Raw genomic sequence first — 20,400 nt, forward strand, 5'->3', positions numbered from 1 at the left:
TGAATAAATATAAGTGAAGATTTCCCCCTAAAAGTTCAGCAAGTATCAGTCTGTGCACTGAACCTGAGACGGGACAGGGAATAGAGCATTGGAGATGCAGACAGCTTGGCCTGGTGACTGGTCTGAGCAGATGGGGCAACATTTCAGAGTTAACTCCCTCTGTGTTTCTGTAGCCTAGCTGCTTGACAGTGTATCTTAGCTTTCTTTAAAATAAAAGATGAGAGTAGATTAGAAAATTATAACTGAACCCCAAACCTGAAGTGGCCTTAGTGTTGCAGTTTATGTTGGAGAATAATAGAAATATACATATATAAGAAAAAGAGTTCGTATTTTCAGAAAATAAGTTAGTTGTAGAGTAACAGATTGGACCGAGGAGATAATGGAAGCCTCTCAGCAGCTAGTGGCCTGAGGCATTGAGGTATTAGCACATCATTTCTTAGGAGGTGATGGTGGCCCTTGAAAATGAGCAGGTGAGCCAGGGCATTATAAAGGAAAAGAAGTATTGTGGTTGATAACTTAATACAGAGGAAGATGTTATAATGCAACTAAGATATCCTTGATGACTGAAGATTCATAAGAGCAAAATCTTGTTCAGAGTAAAGATGAGTCCAGTTATATGTCCATTGAATTTGAGGTTGATCAATACTCGGGACACTTAGTCTGAAAGTGTTAATAAGGTATGATCTGTAGGGGTTTTATTTACAGTTATTAATAGGTGAGCCCCTTGGGGGATTGAGTGTAGCCGGAGAGAAAGTGGAGTTCATGTTGCTGTTATAGCTGAGACGAAATAATTTGAAATTTCTTCTCATCAGCTTTTTAGATAACACTTAAAACAGACTGGTATCTCTAGTAACTGTTTTCTTGAAGTGTTATTTATATTTGTATGCTTAATTTATGCAAAGTCCTCTTTTCTGCTTCACACCAAAAATTATTTAAAATAGGTGTGTCTTCTTAATTATTGCTTCTCCAGTTTTTTTTAATAGGATCAATGTGTGACCAGTTTAAGATTTAAAAGTATTATAAACATAATCTTCAATTTGTGTATTTTAAAAATCTGATATACATGTGAAAATATAAAATCTTTACACTTTTCATAGAGCATATCTCCTACATTTTTAAACAGGTTTAGATTTTTCATTAAATTTTGTATAATGCTTTTTTGATACATGCAGTAGAATTTACAGAACATATAGTTTAGAAATTACATGACCATCATTCTTAGAAATGTCATAAGTAGATTTTATATTTACATCTGTAAGTTTATAAGCATTCAGTTATTTTATTTCCTTTGTGAAAATATTTTTCTACTGTGTTCAGTAAAAATTTTATTAAAGTGAGTGTTCCATTTAATCTGGGGCAATGCCTAAGAAACCTTGCAGGCCTTGAATGCTATCCATTCTACCATTTTCTTCGTGTTAGGAACTCACTGTTCCTGTTGTGGATTTGCAAAACAAGTAATTAATATTTCCTCAATTTACTCTTTTAAAAACTTTCTTCATTTTGTAATTTTGAGGGTATTTTTATTCCCACACAGTTCTTTATTGTACTGACAAAGCATTCCTTTTTTCCACCCAAGCAGGCCGATTCTCACCTAATCTGAAGAAACTATTTAGGATGATGTGACTAAAAATACGATATTTGTTTTAGGAGACTGTGATAACAAGTGGTTCTCTTCAGGGTCTTTGAAATTGGAACACAATGTGAGGGCCATGCGTCTGCTGATCAAGAAGACATGCCATTTGTATTAAAATACAGTGGGCAGAGAAAACTGGTTTCCAGAATCACAGAAGCAGATACTTTGAAATAAAGGTGTTGATACGTGATTGTTCCACTTCTTGAAAAGGCAACTTTGAAGCTCCAGGTTGAGTAGGAGCACAGATTTATTTATTTAATAATGAAAGATATTGATTTTCCCAAGTAATACCTGGGAAAGCCTACCACTTAGTAAGTGAATAAGGCAAGGTTTTGCATGTTGTAAAAAAATATAGAAGCATGGCAAGGTTGGGGTATACTTATCACTGGCCGTGATTTCCAAGAGAGGATAGGACTTGAGCTTTATTTACTTAGCAGAATCTGTAGAATAAGTACAGCACCCTCAGAGAACAAGCACTGCCCAAAAATCCTGAGGCAAAGGTGACCCCATAGTGTGAAATCATACTGGGAGGGAAACTGGAAAAATGTAGGGGAGTCAAGTAGAATAGGAAGGGTGGGTATACATTTTAGAGAGCCTTGAAACTAGGCAAAAGATGTTAGATTTAATGTTGTAGGGAATGCATAGCTGCTGTTTTTATGCTTCCGTTCTTCCTCTCCCCTTCCTTCCACCCTCTCCCCACCAGGTACACTCACACACACACACACACACACACACACACACACACACAGACCTTCTGTAACCAAAGGGTTAGTACAAGTACAATAAGCGCCTAAGTTAATCATTCGACCTTGCTCGCCCTGTTTTTTGTAGACTGTTGATAAATGTTACCTATATAATATCCTTGGCTGTCATGATGGTATATGCCTTTCTGTTAGTTCCAACAGTTGCCTATCACATCCTAGAAGGCAGCAGCCTAGACTCAGTAAAAATCCTTTATATGGATCCATTAGATCTACCAAGATTCAACGTGCAACACCAGCTATTTGGGTATAGTCACACTAAGCCCCCTACTTAGAAGAGACCCGCATTTGATTTAAGGCTCCGCTATTGCCATCTTGAAAATGTAATAATTTTTAAACACAAATTCCCCACATTTTCATTTGCCCTGTGCCACACAAGTTATGTAACCAGTTCTATGAACAAGTATTTAATAATTATTAATTAATTTTAATGTTCTGTTCCTAATATTAGCATCTCATTAGGAAACCATTAAAAATAATGGTTAAAGGTACGACTTTGGAGACAGCTGTACCTGGTTTGTGTCCCAGCTCTGGCCCACCTGGTGCTGTGAGACCCTAAGTATGTGCCTTTATCTCTCTAACTCAGTACCCTTGCAAAAGGCACGTACAAGAATGTTCTTAACAAGACAATTTGTAAAAGCCCCGAACTGGAAACAACTTAAATGTCCATCTGTGGTAGAATGGATAAATAGTGATTTATTCATACAATGGAATACTGTAGAGCAATGAGAGTGAATGAACTACAGCTGATGAGAATGAATTAATTACAGCTACAAGAAATAGCATGGATGAAAACTCACAAACATAGTATGAGTGAAAGACACCAGACATAAAAGAGCATGATTTCATTTATATAAAGTTCAATAACAGGCAAAACTAACCCATGCTGTTAAAAGCCAGGATTTAGATATATCCTTCATAGGTGGAGATAGTGACTAGAAGAGAGCAAAGGGAGCTTCTGGAGTTCTGGTGATGTATTTCCTGATCGGAGTGCACATCTGTGACATTTACATTTAAATAGTCTTGCCATAGGATTACTGTAAAAATTCAAGAGACAACTATGGAACCCTTAAAGATGCTTCAAGAAGCTCAGACGACACAGTTTTAAATACTTCGGTTAAGTGTGTCTCATTCTCATTGAATGGAAAAATGAAATTAGGGCATGTACCTAAGAGATCGTAAGACATGCACCCAGAGATTGTTGCATATTTTTATTTAATCCCTTTTAGGAAAGAACTATTTTCTAAATTTATGTTTGATGAATATGTTGATAGTTGTCATTTTATCCCTTGCCAGCAGTTTTCAAGTTTGTTTGTTTTTTCCCATTTGGTCTAGAAGACATTTTTTGTTTATTTCATGTGCACTTTTTCTTTTTTTAGGCAACTATGAAAGGCTTATATTTTCAACAGAGTTCCACAAATGAAGAAATAACATTTGTATTTCAAGAAAGGGTAAGCAAAATTGTTTAATGATAAATGAAAGAAGATATTATGTTTTCCCTATGTAATAACCCAGTGTTAAATGACCTGTTTTATTTTGAGTACAATTAAATGAGCCAAAATTTTTTTAATGAAACTCTTTAAATTATTTTCCTTTAATCTTATGTGAAAATGATGGTCTGTGTGGTAGTAAAATTGTATGTTTAAAGGAGTTGCTACAAAAGAGTTTTTTTAGTTCTTCAGGGTGGTAGTGGTGGTAGCATGAAAAGTATTTGAAAAATAGAACAACCATATTCTAAATAGTCTTTCTTATGAACAACCATATTCTAAATAGTCTTTCTTATATGTTGCAAAATTAAGCCAACTTATTCTGAATGCCACAATAAAATGACTTATCTCATATTGTGAAATGAAAAGATGGCAAAGCGTTGTTTCCCGTACTGATTTTTGAGCTTTGCAAAGTTAAGGCATTCACTAAGCATCAAACGATCTCTAGTGTTGTAACCACATGGATAGTTGAATTTTCTTATATGGGTGATGGTTTGAAAGATGTGTGGCAAGCCACGATCATTCAACTATAATTTAGGGACAAAAACTAAGTGCTCTATGTACATCAGTCTTTTATGATAGTAAGAAGAATTCCTGGAACACAATTATAATCCAGTTTTTTTTCTGTGTAGTCTTTTACTAACTCCAAAATCATTTTAGATGAGACTAAATTTTAGACAATTTGGATTCTACGTAGACATTGGGTCAGGATAATGGTGCAAGAGGTTTGATTAGCTCCTCAGGAAGAATTGTTTCCAGGTTCACACATTCATGAGCAAACTTTCACATATTCATCAGTATTATTGAATATTTTCATATCACCAAATATTATCAATCTGAGATTTAAAAAGAGTTATTTCCAGAGTATATGTTCATGGCGAATGAAACACAGTGATGACTGAACATAATCCCTTTGATAGGATATGAGAGGCTATGCAAGTAGCTGTTTTTATCTATTTTGGGGGATATCAGGGGTTTAGGGGAATATTTTAATTTTTGGTACCAGGTTATGGTTATTTGGGGTAAGTGATATTATATTTAATAATATGGGTGGATGGCGAGAGTACTTAAGCTTGGAATATTTTTGCCTTTGAAGTTATATCAAGTTGTAAAATATGAGGGGTATTTAAGTTCCATTAAGTTTAGTTTATACTTTGACCCCAGAATCCCATGGAATATGCTGAGCTGTCCAAGACAGATATTAAATGAGAAAGAGGTATACAAATGACACTAAGAACTTCATTTGTAGCATTAAGACAATTCAAAGTAATAAAGACTATACGTGATATATATATATGTATATAAGGATAGCCCTGTAAGTGTGAGTCTGATGCTTTGAGATTATTTATGTTGAAATAAAGTATAGAATTTGTTGCTCTCCTTTCTTATCCTATATTTATTTTCCACACATTTATCCATGTCAGGATCTGAATACTTTTCAAAATGTGTATGCCAAAGCTTTTATAAAATTTTATCCCTAAATTCACTTTCTTCTCTTTTGATTTTATACTATTGGATAATTCTTGTAGCTTTTTAAGTTATTTTAGCTATAAGATTTAAATTCTGTTTGATTGTGTTGTTATGTATGAAATTTTTGTAATATAAAATCATATTCTCAAAGCAATATTATTATCATTTGGTCCTAGGAGAATCTTCCTGTTACAAAGGATAACTTTGTGAAACTGCAAGTTAAAGCTTGTGCTTTGAGCCAGATAAATGCAAAGGTATTTGGTTCTTTTATTTTAGTTGAAACCAGATGAGAGTTTCATAGCAACTATAATGTACAAATTACAATGATAACTGACTTTTGAGTACTAACAAATTGTAAGCATTCTTAAATAAAGAGAACAGCTAGGAAAAACATTTAATGTACATTTGTATATTCCTGTATTCTTTAGGTAAATTATTAGTTTAATTGAAGTCTTGTATTCTGATAAATACCATTATATGAAAATATTTTATAAATTCCTTCACATTGTGAAAGGCTGAGAGTTTACAACTACTAGGACCTATAATCAAGGAAGAAATTACCTTCATCAGTAAAGTAAAAATAAAAACTAGAAAGCTAATCAATTGATTTACTAGCCATCTATTCTATAGATATTTCCAGCTAATGTCTTTAGATGAGGTTCTTATTTTTCTCTTATTATTCTTTCTCCCTCCTTCATGCATAGACATCGTTCATCTCACCTGAACCCACAGTAATTTTTCACTATTGACCATGAAGTACATGAAAACTCATCAGGATAAGTTGAGCATGTCTGTTTACTCAGGTTTTAAAAGATTAATACCATAGTTGATTGGATCTTTACTTTATTGAATTTTAAGGTCACCATAATTTCTCAGAATCTAAAAGTTTGCTGTAAAGCCATATTTAGGGAAGATTCAAAACAAGATTCTGGTTTTGCACTGGGCAGCTCTGGGACAGGAGTGTGATAGGAGAAGTGAATTTAGTGAGCTCCCCTAACGTCCTTTCACCAAGAATAATAGTATTAGTCCTTGTCTGCAGAGTTTTCTGTTTATTCCGTCCAAGACATTCTTTTTAAAGCTACCAAAAATCCATAAAAATCCAATCTATAAAATAATATCCATGTCTAACAGAAGAAAATGGTAAATTATGTTAAAATCAATTTAAAGCAATATCATGCAACTGTTAAACCTGATAGTCATGAAAACTGACGTGACATAAGAACTTGCTTATGGTAAGTGAAGGAGGCAGGATGCCATTGGTAAAACCATGATTACAACTCTATGAAAGTGCACATTAGAAGAAATACTGGAAAATACCCAGGATTTCTATAAGAATGTCACATGAACATCATAGGAGAAGTATGAAGTTCCACACTGAGAAAGAAACTTTTCTGGCAATCAAATGTATGTAAGAGATTAGAAAATTGAAAACTCGAGGAAATATACAAAACAATTGCTTTTATATCTTTTTTACTTACCATTCCTAAAATAAATACTATACTATCTACAGGCATCTCTAGAATGATTATAACTTGAAAGTGTAGATAGAAAGAACTGTGTGCTTATCTCAGTACACTCAGTCACTTTAATAGACAAGTGCTAATAATTAATTTGATCAGAACCTAACAAAATACTAGTCCCTTAAAAATAAATAATTTATCTTTTTAAATAAAGAAACTTCAATCACCATGGGTCTGAAATCATGCAGCACTTTCCCTATTTTTATTTGTCATTTCTCCCCACCTGTACCCCTACCCAAAATCAAGTGCTTTTAAGAGTGTGAAAGTGGAGAGCCTTTGATTTTCCCCCATTCCTCGCTCATGTGCTTTTCAAACTCCCCTGAAGAAATGACTGGTAAACAATGTTTAGCCAACTAAGAAATGTTTTAGGTGTAATTTCCCTTCATACTTGGCAGAATCAAGATATTAAACAAAGGATGTTAATAGTGATATGAACAATAATATTCATGCCATAAGCCCTGCATATCAACTGATTTCTCTGCAGACTCTTGGTTTCCTACTTTATAGGGAAACTTATTTATGATTTTTTTTTTTTGCTTTGTCTTTAAAATAGTGTAGTAAATTCTTAATTCCAAAAATTGGATCATATTTCCTTTTTCTGTGGTTTTATTTTTGCTCTTGCTTTCTTCACATATGAGAAGAAGACAGGATTTATTGTTTACAAGAATGTGTTAACAGCTTTTGTCATGCTTTAGCTTCTGGCTGAAATAAAGATGGAGAAGGATTTCTTTCCTGTTGGGAGAGAAGTTGCTGGAATTGTGTTAGATGGTAAGTTTACAAATATAAATATCTGTATTTATTTTCTAAGGCAAAAGAAATTAAGTCCTAGCTAATTGGTTTACCGGTATATAAAACTATACATACCATTTCAAATATAAAATTTAATTATGCAGAAACATTTTCCTTTTTTTAAATTATAAGAAATATAGCAGTTAATTGGTGCTTTATAATTGAGTTATTACAGTTCAGTAAATATTTATGGATTATATATATATATAAACCCACTAGTAATAGTATACTGAATAGAATGACCAATCTTGTCGCTTTTTTGATGTTTACAAACCAGCATAAATTACTTTTGTTGTTTTGAGCCAAAATTTAGTGACTGTATTTGCATTGAATTTTTTTGTTTGCCTAAAATCATACATTTAAAATTAAATACTTTGCTCTTCCAAAAATGAAAATTATGGTTTCTGAGGAGAAATAGCCAATAGGATTTTATGAATGGCTTCAATTTTTAAAACTGTATTTAGAAAGTAATGATCTTAAATGCAAAACAGTAAGCCTAAATATTTGGAATAATTTGTTTCTAAATGGACCTACTCCTAGAAGTTATTGTTAATAGGTAGTTTGTGATCATCAGTCAGCATATGTTTGCTGTTATGAATGGATATGTGATAATGTGGATTCAACTGTAATTGACTTTTACCTGGGATTTCAACCCACCATGTATTTGACACTTTCTTAGTGTAATCTTCCAACAAAGCTAAATGATATTTTCATTTCCTCTCCTTTTTTTCTGCTCAGACTGAGGAAAATGTAAAAATAAGAATTATAATGCAAGAAGATGATTGATCATTTATTCATTCATTCGTTTATTCCATATTTAATTAGTACTCACTGGGTGCTTAGACTATGAAGATAAATAGGACAAAGTCCCTGCCCTCAAAAAGTTCACTATCCAGGGGAAAGACAGATAGATATATATGAGTAGACTTTTGAAAGCTCCTAAGAGAGGTACCTAAACCAGCCAGAAGAAACAAGAAAGCTTCTTGGAAGAAGTTGTTAGTCAGGCAGTAAGGGGCGGGCAGCTGGAGAATCGGACTCATTAGAGAGGACATCCTAAGGAAAGAGAAAGAAACAGGTATTACTGTGATGTATGTAAGAATGACAAAGAGTTTGGCTTTGCTGGAGCAAATAAAATTCTGAGTAATGGGGAGGACAAGAAAGTCGGCAGCAAGGAAACGTTTTCTAGAGAAAATTTTCCCTTCAACTATGCAGAATAAAGGGTATGGAACAAAATATTTTATTGGTGATAAACACACTGATTCCCTGCCCCCAAAAATGATGCAGAAGGATAAGCAAGGGCCGTAGTCATGGAGAGCCTCGTTTCAGATTGTGTTTTAGGGAGACTATTTGAGTGGCCATATTAGGGATAGATTTGAGGCAAACCAGGCTTCAGGCAGGCAGACTGGTTGGGTTGTAAAACTACAGGCAAAAGATAACAAAATTCATAACCTAGGCAGTGGTGGCAGAGGTGGAGAGGAGGGAAAGATTCAAGAAATATTGAGGAAGTAAAGTCAATAGGACTTACTAGTTGATTGCAGCTGGGGAATTTAAAAAAAAAAAAAAAAACCAGGAAGGATTTCCAGGATTGGTTGAGGTATGAATTGGTGCCATCAAATTATACAGAAAGAGTATTAGATTTGGAGGAAGATGGTAAGTTCAGATGTATACATGTCGAGTTCAAAGTGTCTAAATGAAATCTCACCAGAGATAATTAGCAGGCTGCTATGTGTGAGCTTAAGATCAGGAGTGAAAGATTCATGATGGAAATGTACATATTTGTGACTTGTCAGCATGTAGGTCATACTTGAAATAACATTTAATTAGCTCACCCAGGGAGAGAGTAGAAATGGAGAGGAAAAGTAAACATAGCATGGGAGTGATATCATTAACATGCCAACATAAAAACATCCCCTGAAAAAGCTTCCCCAAAGATTGAGTGAATTAAAGGACAAATCCCACTTGCTTAGAACTCTGGAGGATGGTACAGACTGGAGAAAGACTCCACAAATAGTGAATCAAAGAAAAAGAAAACTTATCGGGTAGGAAATTTACATCCTGGACCACCGGTCCGTTGCCCTCCCCCATACTTGGTCTCGCACAGCTTGGGAGTTCCTCAGAGGCAGCGGCCCGAGTCCCTCCCATCGTGAACAGAGACTATAGAGCCACTTGCATCAGTGAGTTAGAATCCCACACATATCCAGACACAGGGACCCAAGTCCGCAGAGACCTATGATGGACCACAAGCTGCTGAGGAGTGCTGACTACGAAAGGACCCCCAAGGCCCGAAAGGGGTGGGGCTGGAGAGAGACTGCAGTAGAACTGCTGGCAAGAACTGTTGTGCCCTCACTCAATCCAGTTTCTGTTGGCTGGACCACCTAAAGCAAAACAGACTTTTCTGAATTGACCCATCTTTTTCTGGATTGACCCCATCTGATTCCCAGCGGCGGAATACCCAATGGGGAAAAAGTCTGAGGCAGAAAAGCCTTACCCACAAAAAAGGGGTGGAGCAGTTAAACCGAACTGATGTAAGCTAAGATGGGTCCTGGAACTGAAAAGTGTAAGGAAAACCAGGCACTGAGTGAGGGAGAGAATTTAAACAAATTGTAGGAGCTGGGTAGAAAATTATACACAAAAACAAACAGATCAAGATTCCCAGAGAAGAAACAGAAGAAAGGAAGCTTTCTCCTGGAGGTGAAACAGTTGCACACAAAAAATTCAATCTTAAAAATTGTACCACATATCCAGGGCAAAAATCAGATGAAGAGGAGCTCAGAAAATCTAATCAACTAAACCGGACTATTCTAAAGGTCTAGAATAAGTTGGACCAAGCATCAAAGAAGATCCTTAATACAAAGCCAATCAATAATAAAACCCTAGAGAAGTGGGAGAAACAGAACTTAAGATTTAAATAATCAAGATAATCAGATTCCTAGACATCAGCAAAAAAGTGCAAGCCACACTGAGGAACAGGAAGTTATGGATCAGTCAAAGGAACAAATTGAAACTTCAGAGGAGACTCAGAAATTGAAACAACTAATCAAAGATATTCACACAAATCTTGAATCAGTTCAAGGAGATGAAGGAAAATATGGATAAAGAGGTAAAGCATATTAAGAAGACTCTACGTGAGCATAAAGAAGAATTTGAAAGTGTAAAAAGAAACAAATTATGGGGATAAAGGGTACAATAGTAGAGATTAAAAATACACTAGACTTCAGTTGTTGGAATTCTGGCCTCAAAACATGAGCCAATAAATTCCTGTTATTAAGCCAAAACAACAACAACAACAACAACAACAACAACAAAAAATACACTAGAGGCATTCAACAGCAGACAACAACAACAACAAAATACACTAGAGTCATTCAACAGCAGATTTGAGTTGACCGAAGAAAGAATGAATTAGAAGACAGGACAATTTGAAATCATATTGTCAGATGAACAGATAAGGAAAAGAATAGAAAAAATCTAATAGTGTCGCAGGGATTTGAGTGACACCACAAAGCCCATGTATATGCATTATGGATGTCCCATTAGGAGAAGAGAAGGCAAAGAGGGCAGAAAGAACATTTGAGGAAATAATGGCCAAAAATTTTCCAACACTTACGAAAGACATGTCCAAGAAGTACAACATAGTCCAAACAGAATAAATCCTAATAGACCTACTCTGAGACACATGCTAATCAGAATGTCAAATAAAAAAGATAGAGAATTCTGAAAACAGCAAGAGAAAAACAATTTGTCACACATAAGGGATCCTCGATAAAACTGAGTACTGATTTCTCATCAGAAATCATGGAGGTGAGAAGGCAGTGATGTGATATATTCAAGTTATTGAAAGAGAAAAACTGCCAAGCAAAAATTCTTTATCCAGTAAAACTGTCTTTCAAAAATGAGAGAGAGTTTAAAGTATTCACGGATAAACAGAAACTGAGAGTTCTTCAAAAAAAAGACGTGTCCTACAAGGATTACTAAAGGGAGTTCTTCAGGTTGAGACGAAGAGATAGGAACGAGTGGCTTGAAGTAGCGTGAAGAAATGAGCATTATCAGTAAGGATAACTAAAAGGGCAAATGCAAAACCCAGTAGTACTGTATCCTCAATATACAGCTCTACTCTTTAATTCCTATAAGAATCAGAATACAGTTGAACAAGAAAAGGCATATTTCCTGATAATGTACATGCAAAACATAAAGTGGTAAAGTGAGACAAAAACCATGTAAAGAGGGAAAACAGAGGGGTATGGGAGCAGAAAATTGTAAGCTGTTGAAGCTAAGTATCTTTTCACATTGGAAGGTTTTAGATATAGATTGTATAATATAAACCCCAGGGAAACCACAAAGAAAGTATTTTGAAAATATACAGAAACAGAAATGAGGAAGAGATCAGTCAGAGATGTCACAAAAGATTAACTATTCAGAAAAAGAGGTTGCAATAAAGGAAAAGAGAGACCGAAAAAAAAGGATATGACACATAAAAACCAAAGGACAAAATGGCTGAAGTAAGTACTGACATTACAGTAATAACACTGAGTGTTAATGGACTAAACTCCCCAGTCAACAGACACAGAGTGGCGGAATGAATAAAAAAGCATGCTCCAACTATATGTTATTTACAAGAGACTTACCTTAGACCCAGAGACACAGTAGGTTGAAAGTGAAAGGATGGAAAAAGATATTCCATGCAAGCAGTAACCAAAAAAGAACTGGGTTAGCTATACTAATATTGGACAAAATAGACTTTCAAGCTGAAAGTTGTTACAGGAAACAAAGAAGGACTCTGTATTAAAAAAAGGGGCAATCCACCAAGAAGAAATAACAGGCATAAATATGGCCAACATGCAAAACTGAAGGGAGAAACAGACAACTCTACAGTAATAGTTGGAGACTTTCAATACATCACTCTCATCAAAAGATAGAGCATCTAGACAGAAGATGAGTAAGGAATCAGAGAACTTGAATAATGAACTAGACTAACAAACATTTACAGAATAGCAGGATATACATTCTTCTCAAGTGCACATAGATCATTCTCTAGGATAGACACATGTTGGGTCACAAAACAAATCTCAATAAATTTTAAAAGCATGAAACTACACAAAGCATTTACTCTGACCATAATGGAATGAAGCTGGAAATCAATAACAGGTAGACAACTGCAGAATCACAAATACACAGAAGTTAAATAATACCCTCTTAAACAATCAATGGGTCAGAGAAGGAATTGCAAGAAAAATCAGCAATATCTGGAGATGGATGAAAATGAGAACACAGAATATCAAAACTTATGTGCTGCAGTGTAGGCAGTACTGAGAGGGACACTTACTGCCTTAAATGTTTACATTTAAAAAGAAGAAAGAGCTAAAATCAAAGACCTAACTGCATACCTGGAGTAACTACAAAAAGGCAGCAAACTTACCCAAAAACAAGAAGAAAAAAAGAAATAGCAAAGATTAGAGCAGAAATAAATAAAATTGAGAATAAAAAATTAGAGAATTAACAAAACCAAAAGTTGGTTCTTTGAAAAGGTGAAAAAAAAAAAAAAAATGACAAACCCGTAGCTAGACTAATAGAAAAAAATAAATAAGTAATTGAAATCAGAAATGAGAGAGATTACTACTGACCCCATGAATTAAAAGGATCATAAGAAGATACTATGAGCAACGGTATTCCTACAAATTAGACAACCTACAGGAAATGGACAAATTCCTAGAAACAGATGAACAACCTACCACTGACTCTAGAAGAAATAGACAACCTTAACAAACCAATTACAAGTAAAGAGATGCAATCAGTCATCAAAAGTCTCCCAATAATAGAATGCAGGGGTATTCGCCTACCCCACCTCCATGGTTGCTAACATGACCACAGACATAGGGGACTGGTGGTTTGATGGGTTGAGCCCTCTACCACAGGTTTTACCCTTGGGAAGACGGTTGCTGCAAAGGAGAGGCTAGGCCTCCCTATGGTTGTGCCTAAGAGCCTCCTCCCAAATGCCTCTTTGTTGCTCAGATGTGGCCCTGTCTCTCTAGCTAAGCCAACTTGAAAGGTGAAATCACTGCCCTCCCCCCTACGTGGGATCAGACACCCAGGGGAGTGAATCTCCCTGGCAACGTGGAATACGACTCCCGGGGAGGAATGAAGACCCGGCATCGTGGGACGGAGAACATCTTCTTGACCAAAAGGGGGATGTGAAAGGAAATGAAATAAGCTTCAGTGGCAGAGAGATTCCAAAAGGAGCCGAGAGGTCACTCTGGTGGGCACTCTTATGCACACTTTAGACAACCCTTTTTAGGTTCTAAAGAACTGGGGTAGCTGGTGGTGGATACCTGAAACTATCAAACTACAACCCAGAACCCATGAATCTCGAAGACAGTTGTATAAAAATGTAGCTTATGAGGGGTGACAATGGGATTGGGAAAGCCATAAGGACCACACTCCACTTTGTCTAGTTTATGGATGGATGAGTAGAAAAATCGGGAAAGGAAACAAACAGACAAAGGTACCCAGTGTTCTTTTTTACTTCAATTGCTCTTTTTCACTCTAATTATTATTCTTGTTATTTTTGTGTGTGTGCTAATGAAGGTGTCAGGGATTGATTTGGGTGATGAATGTACCACTATGTAATGGTACTGTAAACAATCGAAAATGCGATTTGTTTTGTATGACTGCGTGGTATGTGAATATATCTCAATAAAATGAAGATTAAAAAAAAAAAATACTGATGACAGCGTGTCAGCAAATGGAAAAAAAAAAAAAAAAAAAAAAAGTCTCCCAATAAAGACCAGCCCAAGACCAGATTGATTTTGGTGAATTCTACCAATCATTCCAAGAAGAACTAATACCGATCCTGCTCAAACTCCTCCAAAAAACTGAAGAGGAGGAAACTACCAAACCCATGCTATGAGTCCAGTATCACCCTAATACCAAAGCCAGATAAAGATACTACAAGAAAATAAAATTACAGACCAATTTCTCTTATGAATATAGATGCAAAAGTCTTCAACAAGAACAGTAATCCAGTAGCCTTGATTCTTGAAGATGATTATATAACTATGTAGCTTTTACCATGTGACTGTGTAATCCTGAAAACCTTGCAACTGATACTCCGTTTATCCAGTGTATAGACAGATGAGTAAGAAAATATAGACAAAAAAATAAATGAATGAGGGAGGGGGATAAGGTGTATGGAATGTTTTGGGTGTTCTTTTTTATTTTTATTCTTTTATTTATTTATTTAGGAGTAAAGAAAATGCTCAAAAATTGATTGTATGTGATTGGGAAAGCCATGTGGATCACACTCCCCTTTGTCCAGTGTATGGATGGATGAGTAGAAAAACGGGGTCAAAAAAAAAAAAAAAGGCACCCAGAGATCTTTTTTACTTTAATTGTTCTTTTTCACTTTAATTTTTATTCTTATTACTTCTGTGTGTGTGGTAATGAAAATGTTAAAAAATTGATATTGGTGATGCATGCACAGCTGTATGGTGGTACTGTAAACAATTGATTGTATGCTTTATATGACTGCTTGGTATGTGAATATATCTCAATAAAACTGAATTATTTAAAAAAATTGTGATGATGAATGCACAACTGTAGGATGATACCATGATCCACTGAATGCACATTCTGAGTGATGTCCTGGTATGTGAATATATCTCAATAAAATTGCATTAAAAAATCCTCAACAAAATACTTTCAGATCAAATTCGACAGCACATCAAAAGAATTATACACCTTGATCAAGTAGGTTTTATCCCAGATATACAATGGTGGTTCAACATATGAAAGTCAATTAATGTAATACACCACATTAACAAAACAAAGGGAAAAACCACATGATCATTTCCATTGATGCAGAAAAGGCATTTGACAAAATGCAGCACCCTTTCTTGATAAAAACACTTAGAAAAATAGGAATAGCAGGAAATTTCCTCAACATGATAAGGGGCATACATGAAAAACCCATAGCTAACATCATATTCAATGGTGAAAGACTGAAAGCTTTCCCTTTAAGATCTGGAACAAGACAAGGATGCCATCAGTGTCATTCAACATTGTACTGGAAGTTCTAACCACAGCAATTAGGCGAAAAAAGAAATAAAAGGCATCCAGGTTGGAAAGGGAGAAGTAAAACTTTGCCTATTTGTAGATGACATGATCCTATATATAGAAAGTCCCAAAAAATCTACAACAAAGCTACTAGAGCTAATAAATTAATTCAGCAAAGTGGCATGGTACAAGTTCAACACAAGAAAATCAGTAGTGTTTCTCTACACTAGTAATGAGCAATATGATGAGGAAATCAAGAAAATTCCATTTACAATAGCAAATGAAAGAATTAAGTATCTAGGAATAAATTTAGCCAAGAATGTAAAGGGCCTGTACACAAAACTACAAAACATTACTAAAAGAAATCAAAGAAGACTTAAATAAATGGAAGGACATTTTGTGTTCCTGGATTGGTAGACTAAATGTTAAGATGTCAGTTCTATCCAAAATGATTTACAGATTCAGCTCAATGCCAATCGGAATTCCAACAGCCTACTTTGCAGAGATGGAAAAGCCAGTTATCAAATGTATTTGGAAGGTAAATGGCCCCCAATAGCCAAAAACATCTTGAAAAAGAAGAACAAAGTTGGAAGACTCAAACTTCCTGGCTTTAAAGCATATTATAAAGCCCACATAATAGTGGCACAAGGATACATATATTGACCAATGGAATTGAATTGAGAATTTAGAAATAGACCACATATCTGTGGCTAACTGATTTTTGACAAGACTTCCAAGTCCACTCAGTGGGGAAAGATTAGTCTCTTCTACAAATTGTTCTGAGAGACCTGGATATCCATATGCCAAAGAATGAAAGAGGACCCTGTCTCACACCATATACAAAAATTAACTCAAAATGGATCAAAGACCTAAGTATAAGAGCCAGGATTATAAAACTCCTAGAAGAAAATTTAGGGACTCTTCATCAGGATCTTGTGTTAGGTATTGGTTTCTTAGACTTTACACCCAAAGCACAAACAACAAAAGAAAAGCTAGGTAAACAGGACCTCCTCAAAATTGAAAACTTACCTGCATCAAAGGACTTCGTCACAAAAGTGAAAAGACAACGTACTCAATGGGAGAAAATATTTGGAAACCACATATCCAACAAGGGTTTAATATCCAGAATATATAAAGAAATCCTACACCTCAATAATAAAAAGAAACAACCCAATTTAAAAACGGCAAAAGACTTGGATAGGCTTTTCTCCAAAGAGGATATACAAATGGCTAAAAACACATGAAAAGATGCTCAACATCTCTAGCTATTAGGGAAATGCAAATCAAAACCACAATGAGATACGATTTCATACCCACTAGAATGGCTTCTATTAAACAACAGAATATTACAAGTGTTGGAGAGGGTGTGGAGAATTGGGAATACTAATTCATTGCTGGTGGGAATGTAAAATGATGCAGCCACTGTGGAAGACAGTTTGGCAGTACCTCAGGAAGCTAAATATAGAATTACCATATGACCTGGCAGTCCAGCTACTGGGTATATATCCAGAAGAATTTAAAGCAGGGACTCAAAAAGATATTTGCACACCAGTGTTCATAGCAGCATTATTTGCAATTGCCAAAAGATGGAACCAACCTTAGTGTCCATCAACCAATGAATGCATATAGAAAATGTGTTATATACATATAATAGAATATTATTCAGCTGTAAAAAGGAATGAGGTCTTGATGCATGCAACAACATGAATGAAATGTGAGGATATTCTGAGTGAAATAAGCCAAACACAGAAGTACAAAAATTGTATGATCTCACCGATACGAACTAATTATAATAAGTAAACTCATGGAGTTATAATTTAGAATATAGGTTACCAGGGGATAGCTTGGGGGTAGAGAATGGGGAGCTGATGCTTAATTTGTGCAGAATTTCTATTTAGATTGATTATAAATGTTTTGAAAGGGGTAGTGGTGATGGTAGCACATTATTGTGAGTGTAATTAACAGCACTGAATTATGTATTGCATGTTGTTGAAAAGGGGAAGTTTTGGGTCGTGTATGTTACTAGAATGAAAGTTGGAAGATAAAACATGGGACTGTATAACACAATTATACAATTTGTTGTAAACATTGGACTGGGTTAATAATACAAGTATAAGAATGTTCTTTCATGAATTATAACATGTATGACGTTAATACAAGATATTAATTATATGGGAAGGAATAATAGGGTGGAGTATGGGGGAAAATATATCTAATGTAAACTATAGTTAATAGTACTATTTTAATATTCTTTTATCAGTTGTAACAGAGGTGCCATACTAATGCAAAATGTCAACAATAGGCAGGTATATGGGAACGCTGTATTTTTTATATGACTTTTCCGTAAACTTCTCTAAGATAACTACTACTAATAGTAGTAATGCTAATAATAATAATAATAGGACATATTTCACAGGCTTGCATATTGGGTGGTTTAATTGAGGTCATCCATGTAAATTATTTCACACAGTTCCTGCAACATAGAATCTCTCAAATGCCAGCTAATACTGTTAAAAATATATGTATAGTACAGTTATAAAAAAGTGCTGTCATTAATTGTAACAAATGTTCCACATGAATGCAAGGTGTTGATGGTGGGATGGTATATGGGAATCCTATATTTTATGCATGATTGTTCTGTAAACCCCCAACTTCTCTAATAAAAAATTTGGGCAAAAAAGGTAAACATACCATGAAACCCTTTGGAATACCACCATTCAGGGGACAGTTAAAAGAAGAGGAGTCTGAAGAAGGCCAGGATGGAAGGGTCAAAATGGTCTCAGGAGGACTAGGATCAGCAGCAAAAGGGAAAGAGATAAGAACACTGGAACAGAAGCCAGAAATATTGGGGAATGATAGCACAGGAAAGACCCAAAGAAAAGAAAACTCAAAAGGAGGTCTTGAAAGTAGGGATATCAGTCAGACTTAGAGTGACCTACTGAGCACCACAGATTATTTCCAAGGTCATTTTGCCGACAGAGTCAGCCAAAGAGGCCATTTCCATGTTTCAGGCTTCACCTTAACTGCCGATCCTCACCTCAGTTTCCTCATTTTTGTTAATTAGGAATAATACTATCTACCTCAGGTATATGTCTTGAGGATTAAATGTGATAATATACTAAAAATGCTGGGCATAGGACACATTCAACAATGTTTGTTTTTCCTCCCCTTTCCTCTTGTAACTATTTGAACAAAAATAATCACACGGAACTGTAATCCAGTAGCCTTGATCTTTGATCACGGTTGTATGACTACATAGCTTTTATTGTGTGACCATGTGATTGCAAAAACCCTGTGACTGACACTCCCTTTATCCAGTGTTTAAGTAGATGAGTAATAAAATAAAATAAAATAAAACAAAATAAAAACAACAAAAATATAATAATAGGGGGGATATGTTCTGGTTTGCTAATGCTGCCATTATGCAAAACACCAAAAATGGATTGGCTTTTATAAAAGGGGTTTATTTGGTTACAAACTTACAGTCTTAAGCCATTAAGTGTCCAAGGTAAGGCATCAACAATAGGGTACCTTCACTGAAGGATGGCTGATGGCATCCAAAAACCTCTGTTAGCTGGGAATGTACTTGGCTGGCATCTGCTGATCCTGGATTTGTCCCAGCTCCTCTCTCAGCTTCTGTGCATTCTTCAAAATGTTGCTCTTGGGACGTTTTGTCCTCTCAGCTTCTCCAGAGCAAACTGGGCTAGCATAAGGCTGCTTTCAATGGCCATTTCCAAAATGTCTATCTCAGCTGCAGCTCTTCCAAAATGCCACTCTCAGTTGCTCTCCAGTCCGTCTGTGAACTCCTTTATATGACTCCTGTGATCCAGTTAACACCCACCCTGAATGAGCATGGTAACACCTGCATGGAAATTATCCAGTCAAATGTTTCACTCACAGTTGACTGAGTCACATCTCCATGGAAATCTCAATCAAAGGGTTCCAATCTAATCACTAATACATCTGCCCCCACAACATTGCATCAAAGAACATGGCGTTTTGGGGGACATAATACATCCAAACCAGCACAGGGTGTTTTAGGTTTTCTTTTTTATTTTTATTTCATTTTTGGAGTAATGAAAAGGTTCTAAAATTGTTGTGATACGTGCACAACTACACGATGATACTGTGAGCCATTGATTTTATATTTTGGATGGATTATATGGTGTGTGAATATATCTCAATAAAATTGCATTAAAAATAATCAGATGAATTGACTGATAATGGTAGAGGCTTTATTCTTTACATGTGCAGAGAAAACATAGCTACAGCATATCTGTATACGTCCAAGAAATTTCTTGGCACTCAACCTGTATTTATTTCCATAACCTCAGACTGATTTTCTAAGTGACTCTTATCAGAATTCTCCATTGTGTATATGAGATTCTGCAACTAAAATAATGATAAAAGATTGGGCTGGCCATAGGAGGAATGGAAAGCAATGTAATCATCATAGGAGCTATGGAATGAATTCTTTTCCTTTACTCCTTCATCCTTAAAGTTAGCTAAATAGGCACAAGAGTCACAGAGAGAGACTTCATCTCCTTGTTGGCCCAGACTTTTCAGAGAATCCAGCTTTCAAGTGTTCTATGCCATCCCTATCAACCATAAAATATCCTAAAATTTCTTGGCCTTTTTTCTGACTTAGTAACTTTTTTTAAACCCATGGATCTTTTGACTTATTTTAATAG

General features: G+C 35.4%; 1 protein-coding gene across 4 annotated transcripts in view; it reads left to right on the forward strand.

The window, feature by feature from the left end:
- CRYZL1 (crystallin zeta like 1) overlaps positions 1 to 20,400 on the forward strand; it is a 37,789-nt gene that overhangs the window by 3,227 nt on the left and 14,162 nt on the right. For all 4 annotated transcript variants that reach the window (XR_005216283.1, XM_037832264.1, XM_037832241.1 and 1 more), the window contains exons 2-4: positions 3,774 to 3,845; positions 5,528 to 5,605; positions 7,567 to 7,639. Coding sequence is in view for 3 of the 4 variants with exons in the window: in XM_037832264.1 (XP_037688192.1) it covers positions 3,774 to 3,845; positions 5,528 to 5,605; positions 7,567 to 7,639 (223 nt within the window). In the remaining variant the exon portion in view is untranslated. The remainder of the gene's footprint in view (positions 1 to 3,773; positions 3,846 to 5,527; positions 5,606 to 7,566; positions 7,640 to 20,400) is intronic.

This window comes from Choloepus didactylus, chromosome 1 (assembly GCF_015220235.1).
Source record: "Choloepus didactylus isolate mChoDid1 chromosome 1, mChoDid1.pri, whole genome shotgun sequence".
NCBI lineage: Eukaryota > Metazoa > Chordata > Mammalia > Pilosa > Megalonychidae > Choloepus > Choloepus didactylus.